This window comes from Zea mays, chromosome 4 (assembly GCF_902167145.1).
Source record: "Zea mays cultivar B73 chromosome 4, Zm-B73-REFERENCE-NAM-5.0, whole genome shotgun sequence".
NCBI classification, from domain to species: Eukaryota; Viridiplantae; Streptophyta; class Magnoliopsida; order Poales; family Poaceae; genus Zea; species Zea mays.
Genome location: NC_050099.1, coordinates 1,136,665 through 1,149,161, shown reverse-complemented (window position 1 = coordinate 1,149,161; position 12,497 = coordinate 1,136,665). Strand labels below are relative to the sequence as shown.

The 12,497-nt window shown below is 44.2% G+C and overlaps 1 protein-coding gene and 2 pseudogenes across 3 annotated transcripts; 2 read left to right on the top strand and 1 right to left on the bottom strand.

Moving 5' to 3' along the window:
* Window positions 1-4,182: 4,182 nt before the first annotated feature.
* Window positions 4,183-5,153, top strand: LOC103655010 (transcription factor pseudogene; annotated as a pseudogene). The gene has a single exon (NR_163881.1). The product of NR_163881.1 is annotated as a transcription factor pseudogene (transcript).
* Window positions 5,154-5,648: 495 nt separating this feature from the next.
* LOC115208748 (dnaJ pseudogene) lies at window positions 5,649-6,485 on the top strand (annotated as a pseudogene). Its single transcript, NR_163882.1, has 2 exons — window positions 5,649-5,741; window positions 5,826-6,485. The product of NR_163882.1 is annotated as a dnaJ pseudogene (transcript).
* A 1,366-nt stretch (window positions 6,486-7,851) lies between these two features.
* On the bottom strand, window positions 7,852-9,281 carry LOC100285388 (uncharacterized). The gene has a single exon (NM_001158281.1). It carries the CDS (start codon window positions 9,074-9,076, stop codon window positions 8,129-8,131), a length of 948 nt encoding a protein of 315 aa, NP_001151753.1. The 5' UTR covers window positions 9,077-9,281; the 3' UTR covers window positions 7,852-8,128.
* Between the last annotated feature and the right edge of the window lie 3,216 nt (window positions 9,282-12,497).

Genomic DNA, 12,497 nt, shown 5'->3' with positions numbered 1-12,497 from the left:
CGAATTTAAAATAAGAAACAAAGATGTGTAACCTATTGGAGATAGTCTTAACTATTATCAATATGCTTGCCCTCTAAATGTTTGAGTCCATTTTTGAAGTTCTTAGAGTATATATATTGGGATATATCAACATCCAGTAATCCTAACTCGTCTTATCTGTAAATGAGGCTTTTTACCCCTAAGAAAGGTAATCCTATATAATCCGCCCATGAAGCTTAACAATACAATCAATCATTCTACCAATTATAATCCTCCAATATAGTATCACGAGTAGGGATGAAAACAATTTCGGTTTTTTCGGTATTTCAGAAATCGATTTCAAATTTTTTCGATTGGATTCACCGGTAACAGTGTTTTTCGAAAACAAAATCGGTTTTCGTAATTTTCTATCAGAATCAGAATTGAAATCGGCGTGGTGCTTTACCTACTGTTTCCTTCACTTACCGGCTTTTGTCGGAAATTACTAGATTTGGTCTCGAAATATTTCAAAATTGTGTCTGGGAATTTTTCGGTATTGTATCTCGGAATTTTGCAGCAGGCTAGCAACTCAGTCACAGCCTATAGGAGGCCTTGCCTGTATGTCTCTGCAGGAGGATTTTTCTTTTTATATTTTTAGACACATAAAGAATTATTTGGGACATATGGTGCTAATAAGAGGTACTTAGGATTGGTGATTTGGTCTCTTGAACGAATTCATCCTTTTCTATGAAGATGTTATGTATTAGTAGTATATAGTGATAGAGAGCCGACAACCTACCTTTCCCACACACTAGATTCTAGGGTTTCCCTGTGAGGCTACGACCGATAACTCTTTATCCGAAGAAAAAATATTTCATGACTAAGCATGCCATGTTAGCTGGAGCGAGTGGATATTGTAAATTGTGAATTGTAAACTTGTTAACTTATGAACTTTGAGTTTGTGAACTTGTTATATTGTGAACTTGTTATATTGTGAACTTGTTAAGTTATGAACTTGTGATCTTTGTGAACTTGTTACATTATTGTGAATTGTGAACTTGTAGTCTTTGTGATCTTTGTCAACTTTGTTGTTTTGTGAACTTATTATACTGAGATATTTTTATATTGATATGTTTACTGATCGTATTTTAGATCTCGACCGTTACCACTCTATTTTCCGTATCAAACTTTTGTTTTCGATGTTCCGAATACCGATATCGTTTATGTTTCCAGAGTAACCATTTTTTATTTCGTTTCCGTAAAAAAAAATAAAAAGGGCAATGGTTTTAGTGTTTATCAACCGTTTATGATCGTTTTCATCCCTAATCACGAGTTCAAGTTTCAATCTAAAGAAGACATCGCTTCCGCATTGCGTACCCCTAAAGAAATTGATCTATCTCTACCAAGAGAAGCACCCTTTTTAGGTGTCAGATCTTGGCCTCCTTGCACCAAGTGTATCCTCCATCCATATCTTTATTGCTAGATCATGCCTCATTCCTGGACCGTTAGTGCCCCGCATCAAGATCTTAATTGCTCAATCGTTCCATATCCGTGCTCCGCCATGACAGTAGCTAGGTCTCATTGAGAATTATCCCCATGTCATCATGGCAGTGGGCAGACCAAGTCACGTCCTAACCATGCAATCCAGTGCCTATCTCAAATGTCGTAGACCTAAGACATTTCTGATGCCATGATTAGGCAGGACACACCAACCGTCAACCCATGCATACTAATCCACCACATGTCATCGGTTGTCCTATTGTATTGATCGAATCCCACATCACTGCTCACTTCCACTGCTCTGTACCGGAGCTTTGCACCGACCCACTCTGTCTTTGCCCCCACCACTGCCTCCTCATCGTTGAGCTACATCTGATGCACACTTGGTCAAGCCACACATGTTCCCAATGAACTTTTAGCTAGGCTAGCTCATCGTGATGTTAGTTTTGATATGTTGATGCATGTATCATGTTTTAGTTTACCAAATCACTGGTCAGGGTTGAGTTGCCTATCGCTTGTCAACCTTGTGTATCAACTATGACACTCGCAATTGCATCTAAAACATTTTCCCTTATGCATCAACGATCATGTTGTGCCACTTGACTATCGTCGGTCTTCATCAAGCTATTCAAGTTCTCCTTCATCATCGTTGAAATCTACAACTGTCATGTATCATGCTTCTGGAACACTTCCTTCGAGCAAGAGCATGCCTCCTGATTTGCTTCCCATCCAGTAGGAGTTTCTACACCCACACTTCTTTTACGTTCACCACAACCTTTTCGCCAGTCTTGTTTTCTCTTATTCACTAGATTTGTCTACTTTGGCAACAATGAATTGTATTGGCACCTTCTATCCCTATTGTTTTGTGCACTGCAACTATTGTCAAGTCTCTACCTATCGGATTCATTATACACTAGCCTATGACTAGGGTCTCTTTGCCTGTTACATCCAATATTGACAACAACAACACATGATTTTCTCCTCGACATATTTCTTGGTTTAGCAAACCATCACAAGCATTAGCCTTTGTTGATTGCATGCACTTCAGGCTTAAATTGAACCTCACATCCCATTTGCCTTGATTACTTAATCGTCTTTGTTTACGTCCTCAATGACTTTGACCATGTAAACTTCAGCACCACCCTCTCCTATGATGATTGCCTTACACATCTCTGTAATAACCATAACGCCTCATTTGTTCCTAAGACTTCAAGTGTGTCTGCCTCAACATTTGGTAAATTAGCTATTACATAGACCACAACTATATCCAACATGGCATCATTGAACATGGCTAATCCCCCTCATATTTGGAAATCTTGATATCGGCACAAAGTGATACCACTTTGCATGATGCGCTCGGTGAATTCCTGGCCAACAACAACATCTATGACACAAAAGTTGTTATGACTCCTAGGGATATCGATTAATTGGCTTACAACCTTTAGCTTATCATCTTCTATCATTGTCACACCGCTCCTACTATGACCATGGGAAATGTTAGAGTATATTGGAATGCCATAGATAAGGTAGATTAGGAGTATGTAACCCTGGCTTGCCTTACTTCTAAGGGCTTGTTTGGGAGCAAGAATACCAGAGGGGATTGGAGGGGCTAAATTCCCCTTGTTATTCAATTTTGCTCCCAAACGTACCCTCCAATATTCTTGCTCCCAAACAAGCCCTTAGAAGTAAGGTGGACTAGGGTTACATACTCCTAATCCCCTCTGGTTTTCTCGCTCCTGAACAAGCCCTAAAGGAGGCTTCTCGCCCTATGTAATGTATTCCTAATAACCTATCCACAAGACTCAACAATTTCTATTCCTTTTACAGAAGTTCATAAAATCTTGAAAAAAGGCAGACTTATTGCTAGAGGCTCCCGTATGAGTGAGGTCTAGAGAAGGAATAAACTGAGGGTAAGTCTTCCCCCTACAAATTAACATGGGTTCATAAAATTGTATATATTTATTTAAGAAAAATTGAAAACCACTTTACAAATGTGGGGAATTATTTGTGCCATCTCAAACTGGCTGGCATGGATAATATGGCAGAGGTATCTGTTGTGTCGGATAATTATGAGCAGGTATGAAATTACTATCCATGCCTACTAACAAGGGTTGGCACGAACAGTCATCAATGTATCCATCGCATGTTAGGGCATGTACAACCTAGATAATATGTTGTGGTTCTCTAAACACTAAATAAATATATCTAGGAAACTGGTTCATACAACTCAATGTATCTAAGTCTTGTATCTTATTCATTAGAACCCCTTGAGATACGACTCATTTATTTGGGTTTAATCGTATATCTAGACTTAGAGAACCGTGCTAGAGATGTTCCTTCGTCAAGATACGTCTATTGTGTTTTTTACACGTACCTCATTAGATACCCCTTAAGATACAGGTCATTTATGTGGGTTGTACATACCCTTAGTGGGTTGAGGGCTTATTCATACTGGCATGTTCTAGCATGGATGCATTATCATTTCGTGGTTCTAATTCTACCTGTATATTTATAAGCCAAGAAACTTTTATATATATATATATATATATATATATATATATATATATATATATATATATATAGTTATAGTATTAGGAGCCCTGGGCTCTCTCTAATTAGAGAAAGCCCTGACCCCCACTCAATCGGTCGACCTAACATCATCTTTACGCTTTGTTGTACATAAGTTTACGCTTATTTTGTTGTAACACCATCGTATAAAACGGATCACACTATCCAGCCTTCCCGACGGCGGCTGTTTGCAAGAAAAATAGGGTTTCAGTGGTGGCAGTTTTACCTCCACTCACGCTGCCATCGCCTCCGAGCCCCACTCCCCGATCCAGACAACCACCCCGCCCAGATCTGGATCCACCTAGCGCAGCACGGCCGTGGCTACCAGATCTCACAGCCTCCGCTTCTGCTTTCTTTTATGCAGGCGGCGGCGGGGGAGAGGGAGCTGCCGAGCAACGGGTCGCCGCCGGTGGTGGATGATGCCGGCGTCCAGGTCGCGGCCGTACTACGGAAGCGGTCGTTCCGGACGATTCAGCACAGCAAGATCCGCACGCGCAGGGCCTCCGCGACCGCCGGATGCGGCTCTCGGTCGGGGTCGCGCGAGAGTTCTTGGCGCTGCAGGACCGCCTCGGGTTCGACAAGGCCAGCAAGACCCTGAACTGGCTCCTCGCCCAGTCCAAGCCGCCCATCGACTGCCTCGTCGACGCCGCCGACCAGGTGGCTGTAGTCACTGGAGGACGACCGACGCTGGTGAAGGGGAGAGAGCAGGGGAGCAACTCAAGCACTTGCTGTTTGACAGACTTGAGGTAGGAGCTAGCCACGGAAAGGGAAGAAGAAGAGGCAGTGATGACGGTTTTGATTGGCCACCGCCTCTTATTGAAGAACACAGCTGGGACTTCGCGCAGGGCTGGAGTGCTACTTCCAGTATTGCTTGCAGGTCGAGGAGTTGATGAGATGCAACGGCCGAATGCCAAGGTGATTACTTGTATGCTATGCAAACATGCATAAAACATTGTATATAGGTGATTCCCATTACGTAATTAGGCTATATGGTTGGTTGCTAGCTACACAGTACAAATAAATCAACTGGGTTCTCTATAAATCAATAGTCATGAGCCTGGGGTTGTGTTATCCACTTTTGGTTAATGGCAAGTAATAATCTTATCATAATTAGCTAGTGTTGTTTATCAATTTTTCATATATATACTCGTGCTAATGATATTTGTTGCTTCATTCTGTACAATTATGAGACATTTTATATATATATATTGGTTATGCATATATATTGGTTTTTAGTGTATATATATTATTTAAGTACATAACATTAAAAAACCAAAACATCTTTGAGTTTTTCTTTGGCATATGCTATCACTTTGGAACTGTAATTAACCAGTGCTTACTGCTTTGATCGCACTTAATGAAACTAAGCATTTAAAGTCTGGTTAAAAAGATTTGATATTGTTAAATATTGTTATGAGAAGGTCTACAACAACGCTTAACTGCTGGAATTTCTTCTGGCTTCTTATTTAAGGTCTATTTCTAAACAGGTCATGTAAATAATTGTAGATGGGACAAAAGACTGAACTGTTCTAAATGTGTCACGTATTGCTTTCAGGTTCTCTTTCCAGATCACAATTTAATTATTTAATTTTTTGTTTATTTTTTATCATTTAAAGATTCTAGGAGTTGGGAAGACCACTTCTCAACAAGAAATAAAGAAGGCGTATCACAAATTGGCTCTGCGCCTCCACCCAGATAAGAATCCTGGGGATGAGGTAGTATCTCAACCATAAACATGAATGTTTTTTTTACCTTTCAGACTCAAGCAATATTTTTATGGATCTTCCTTTTTCATCTAGGCATTGGTGGGAGAAGCAGCAAACAATCTTCAGGAGTACTTCAGAACAATGTACAAGAAAGTATGGTTGCTTCTATATTAATTGTAGGCTAATGTTGTCTATTAATTTACAATGATATTTTTTAGGGAAATACAGTAGCGAGAACTCTGTTGTGGCATAAAACTAGCTCTGTTGCTCTGTCTCTAAAAGAATACCCTTTTGGCTTGTTCAGATGTATAGCCAGAGTGACAGTATTTTGGGGACAGGTTGTATATTTTTATATATAATGGTACTTAATTTAATCTTTATTCCCAGGTCGCGGAGGCTGACATTGAAGAATTTGAAGCTAAATATAGAGGGTCAGATTATGAGAAAACGGACTTGAAGGACCTCTACACAAAATATAAGGGCAACATGAACAGGAATAATTATCTCTTATATCATATTGTAAAATCTGAAATAGTTCTCCAGTAGATGGTTAGCTTGCATTTTACACTACAATTAGCTCAGATCACTTCTTGTTGTATCTTACACCAATTTACGACATTTCTTGATGTGTTTTATGACAACCTCATGCGCTGAGAGATACATTCGGTCTACATTCGTTATTATGAAACAGATGGACGATTTACGCTAAAATTCATACTCATTTACGTTGTTTTGGTTCACGATTTACACTTAAATCCGTCCAAGCCAGAACCCGCGCACGACCGATGGCGCGCGATTTTCACGCCGTAAATTTGGTATACGAAACAGGTATACGATTTACGCTAAATTGTGTACTCATTTACGCTGTTTTAGCTCACGTTTTACGCTAAAATCTATTTGAGGAAAACCCGCGCACGATCGGACGCACGCGATTATTACGCCGTAATTTCGGGACCCATTTACGGTTACGAAACAGATATAAGATTTACGCTAAATTTCGTACTCATTTACGCTGTTTTGGTTCATGTTTTACGCTAAAATCTGTCCGAGTCAGAACCCGATCACGATGGGACGCGCGAGATTTTTACGCCGTAATTTTCGGGCCGCATTCGCCGTTTCAAAACAGATCTACGATTTACGCTAAAATTCGTAATCATTTACGCTGTTTTTGTTCAAGTTTTACGCTAAAATATGTCCAAGTAAGAACTCATGCCCGATGGGACGCATGCTGGTACGGGACGTGGCTATACCTGGCTGGGGCTTCCTGGTACTAATGGAAGCCCAGGGCTTCCATTACCTCGTCCCTATATATATATATATATATATATATCAAACCTGGTGAGATGATAGAAGAAAATAGGCAAAGAAAAAAGCACGTGTAGTTTGCATTTCTTTTCTAAGAGATCATGCAATAAATAAGTGGATTGAAGGAGCCGTGTAATAAATGAAATGCAAAGAGGCTAGGAAACAAGCTTTGAGAAGCACACAAGTAATTATTTTTCAGTGCTCAATTTGTATGTGGAATTATAATTCTTTCTAATCCTAATATAGTAGACATATAGTTTTATATATGGAAGAGCTACGTCCTCCCTCCCCCTCTCTTCTATGCCCCATGATGAGTATATTGGAAGTTTGTAGGAAAACAACAGATGAGCACGCTGTCGGTTTGTACTCACTATTGTCTGCTTGTGATCTTGTTGAGTAGCTCAAGCAAGCAAACCTAACCTTCTAATCAATATCGTATTCACACAATAATCTCTTTGGATATATGTTGATCTACTAGCTAGCTAGCTGATATATAATGTTTTAGTTTGGGTACACACTAGGGAACCTATTTATATAAACTGGCAAGATGCATCCATCAAGCTCCATACACTTGCAGAATTTAGAGATAGAATTGCAGCACAAAAATTTCATGACGCGCGAACCAAGCAGAAGTGAAATGAAAATTAATGAAGGGACGAGCTTGTGAGTCATTACGAGTCCTCCATAATGGAGGTTTGTGTATATGGATGATAGAAGCAAAAATAGGATGTGCTTAAATAATTGATCACAGGTATGCATGAACACAGCAAAAACAACAACAGTAATAACAGAGGAAGAATGTTTGAGCTATGTATTGTATTCGTATGCCCCTTAACTTTTTATGTATGTATTGAAACAAGAACAATAGTTGAGATTGAATTGAAAGAGGGAGAGGTATAGCTCTTTGGCCAAAAAATGTAATAGTCTGTACGGCCCCATGGATAGCAGAAGAAAGGAAAAAGGGGGAGAAATTGAAGAGGAGAAAGATGATGAACAACCAAGCAAGAGTAACTAGTGATATGATAGTAAATTCAAAAGACCAAATAAATCGATCTGCTTAATAACTACTAGCGTGCAGACGAACTAGCTAGCTAGCTTCGTGTATCGTTGCCATGTATGTACGTAACTTTTGGTGTAGTCCCAAGCCTTAGCTCTAGATCCAATTCATGTCGTTGATCCAGAAGAAGAGGGGAACTAGAGCTAGGGCTTGTTAGGGTTGTCGTGTGCGGTACCTTTGTCTCATGATCAGCTCCTCCTTGTGATTCACATGCTGCAACATTGGTAGCGGCCTTTGGTGCTGGCTGCACAAAGATCAGAAGCGCCGCCGCCGTTGCCAACGGATGATCCAGACGCCTCCTCTTTTTCGCGGCTGAGGCTGACCGCCAGCTGTCGCCATCTTCATTATGACGATGATCATCTATGGCCGCCGCCTGATCTTCTCTCATCCCCGCGACAGAGTGATCTGGCATGGGCATGAAGCGCTTGTTCTTGCTCTCCTTGATAATTCTTGACAAGTAAGTAGTGGTGGTGGTGGTGTTGGCATCTCCATCCCCTGCACCTGCTATGGTTATGGCTGCTGCTGGGCCGGCAGCAGTAGTACCTGCAGCTGCAGTAGTACTCGGCGTGGTAGTGCTAGGGTTAGAGGCTGCTGCCCTGTACAGGAGAGCACCTTGCTGCGGGTGTGGCTGATCGTTGGTGGTGGCGTGCACGTCCTCGGGGGAGGACGAGCCCCCCAGCCGGAGAAGAGCTCGGTCGCGGCGGTGGACGTTCATGTGGCCACCGAGTGCCTGCGCCGACCGGAACTCGCGCTGGCAGAAGGTGCACGAGTAGGAGCGCGGCGGCCAGACGCAGCCGCCGAGGTGTTCCGCCGCGTCGCGTGCGAAGGCCTGCTCCTCCCACGACGGCTCGCTGCTGCCGCCGTACGCCGCAGCCCAAGCAGAGATGGGGATCGTGCTGCTGCTGCTGCTGCTTCTCCTTGCTCCCCACATGCCCCAGTACTTGCCTATTTGATCCATAGCGGTGGCGCTGGAGGAGTTCATGTGATTGAGAGCTAGCTAGCTATGCATCTGCAAACTCGTAGTAGCTAGTCTCAATTGTATCGATTCAGATCGACTCTAGAGAGACATGCAAGCTAGCTAGATCACGGACAAAGAAAATTGAAGCTGGAATGAGTAAGCAGCTCAGCAGAGAGAGAGAGAGAGAGAAGATGCTGATGACGGAGGTCAGCAATTTGTATGATTAGATGACAAGTCTTCTCAAGCCTGCTGTTTAGGTCTTGATAGTTGCGTGTACCCGATTTCGTCTCTGCTGGTTTTAATTGAATTCAATTCAGATATATATATATATATATATATATATATATATATATATATATATATATATATATATATATATATATATATATATATATATATATATATATATATATATAAAGAAATGGACGGTATATGCATGATTATAATAATAACAAAGTTGGCGCACAGTGCTCCTGTCTGTGTTAGGCTATTCACAATGGAGGTTTCATGGGGTGTTTCATGTATTAATTAGTCTGCCACATCAGCTATTTTGATGACATGTCACATCATTTAAGAAGGAAGAGTTTCATGGAGTTTCATGGGGATGAAACCATGTTAACTCGTTTCCAAGATCTTGGAAACTGTGTGAAACCTCCACTGAGAGTGTTTTGTTTCATCTTCATATAATTGAGTAAATCCTATTGGTTATTTATATGCAGCATTTAAGAAGTATGTTGACATATGAAATAGTGAGATGAAACTCTCTATTGAGAGAGGGTATTTCATTCATCCATAAATCTGATGTGGCATTTTTGGAAACAGAGACATGAAATCCTCATTATGAATAGCCTTAGGTGTATGCATTGCATGTCTCTGTCGTCTCGCCATTAATTAAGCTGCTAGCGAGCATCTCTGAGTTAGTAATAAATATATAATAATTACATGCAGCATGGAATGATCTTCCTTCCTTCCTTGTAAACAAAGCTTTTGGAATGCTAGCTAGCTACGACAAGTTGGTCCTGATGATCATTGAATATTTCAATTTGAGTTGATTACATGCTGCATGTAGTACTGCTTAGCTTCCCAGTCCTGTACGTCTGGCTAGTCCTCTATATGTTCAGTGGTGAAGAGAATATATATGTATAGTGACATTAGGGGTAATCACTTTCAGAGAGAGAGAGAGAGTCTGTTGAAAGCTCATGCTTGTGATGATGTCGAAACTTTTCGTTCCTGCTCGTCATGAGGAGTTCATTAGTTCAGATCTCACCCTGACTTAATCATGTGGTGTGCCACTTCGGTTCATTTTATCCTGCTTTGGTGGGTCAGCCGCTATACTTGATGATTCAGCACGCACAAGTACCCAATATTCCCTCACACAACTATTAAGAAACACTCTCATATTTCATGATATTGGTGGGGAAGAGCGATGCCGTACCCGCGATGTAATCAAGATGAGAAGGGGCCTAAGCATTTTGCTTGTTAGTTGGAAAATGGGGAGAACACAAGAACACCAAGGATTTAGAGTGGTTCGGGCTGCCGAAGCGTAACACCCTACCCCACTATGTGATGTATTGAGCTTGTATGAACTTGTGAGCGTCTAAGTGTGCTTGAGCTGGGTCTGAGTCTCTTGTGGGTGTTGATGAGCCTGTGTTGTAACGTTGCATGTCTCCCCTTTTATAGCTAAGGGGGGCACGTACAAGGGTACTGAGCCCTGACATGTGGGCCCAGGAACATAGCGGATGTAATACTTGGAGCAACTACTGTCCGTTGCTGGAGCAATCTTCTTGCGCCCTGACAGCCGAGATCTGCGTAGTATCGGCATGCAGGGGAAGCTTCCCTGGTAACGTATAAGTGATGATGGATACATTGCACCTTGCAGCACGGGCATACTGTTTGACAATGGACTGGACAGGCACGCCGTCTGCAGGATGGCCTGGGCGCCGCCTGCCAGCGAAGTGGACATGACACATTAAATGCTGAGGGAGCACATCGTCTGTCAGCGGGATAGACAGGCAGCGCGTCTTCTCTTCAATAAATGCGAGGCAGCGCGGCCCAGATACCTTACGTCAGGCTCCGCCCGCTGGCTTACGTCACGGGCGATAGGCCACGTGGCAGCATCGGACCTCTGCCTGAGCAGGGAGCGGAAGCGCAAAGGTCGTAGCCTGGACACGTGTCAGTACCGGACCCTTGCCTGTCCTTGACATAGGCCAGGGTATCCCCTGTCCCGGGACCTTGCTGTAGGTGGTCCGGACCTCACTCAGAGGGGTTCGGTCCCCACCCAAGGGGTCCGGCTTGCTTACTTGGGAGTCCCGGACCGTACTCAGATGTCCGGGTTGAGTGTACAGGGTCCAGTGCTCACTCGCGGAGGTCCAGACCCACTGATGGCATCCTGGAGTATATCACTTCTTCTGGTCACGTGGCGTCCTTGGGGCCGCCCACGTGGTGGAGTCGGGCGTTGTTCACCACGCAGCCAGAGATAGATGCACAGGCATCGTGTCTTCATACTGTAGTAACGGGTACCCCAGATTCAGGGTACCGACAGTGGCCCCCGGGCCCGACTCAGGGGAGGGAATGAGCCTGCAGGTGGGGCCAAAGTTTGATTGGCGACTGGCTCGCTGCTTCTATGCGCTCGCTGTCGTAATTACCGCCAGTCCACCTTCGGTCACGCCAACTGCCACGCTTGTCCCCGCGGCTGACTGACCCGTGACTTCCGCACTTAATGCTTTTGCTGGGTCACGCGCGGAGCGCCTCGATACCACTGCATTAGTTTTGAAAATTTTTCTGCCTTCTGCGGCGGCCCCGAGGGGGCGCGGTACTGGCGCGAGCGGTGGTTTGGCTTCTCTGCATCCAGGAAACGGCGCCCAAGGAGGATGACTCGTGGGCCTGGGCCCCCGTGTCAGAGACTGGGCTGTTGGTTTCGCTGTTGGTGAGGAGGCGCACTACCGTAGGCGGTGGCACACTCCTCACGCGGCAGACTGGTCTACTGCTTTCGGCGGGAGTGAAAAGACGCACCACCGCAGACGGTGGCGTGCTCCTCACGCGGCGGTTCGCCTTCTTCGCACACGGAGGCCGACGCCCAAGGAGCATTACTCGTGGGCCTAGGCCCCCGCGCTAGAGGCTGGTCTGCCTTGGCGCGCGTCGGGCGAGGTCTTCTGCGGCGGTCCCGAGGAGTCGCAGAATCGGCGGTACGACTTCTCCGTACCCAGGGGTCGGCGCCCAAGGAGGATGACTCTTGGGCTCGGGCCCCTGCGCCAGAGACTGGGTCGTTGGTCGCGGCGGAGATGAAGAGGCACGCCACCACGGGTCAACAATGCGCTCCTTGTGCGGCGGTTCGCCTTCTCCGCACTCGGAGATCAGCGCGCCAGCTATATGACTTGTGGGGCCGGGCCCCCGTGTCATAGGATGGGTACTTCGGTGTGCATCGGGGGAGACTTCCCGTGACGTT

Excerpts from the sequence above, each read along its gene's own strand:
- LOC100285388 (NM_001158281.1), bottom strand. The coding sequence starts at position 9,076 with ATGAACTCCTCCAGCGCCACCGCTATGGATCAAATAGGCAAGTACTGG.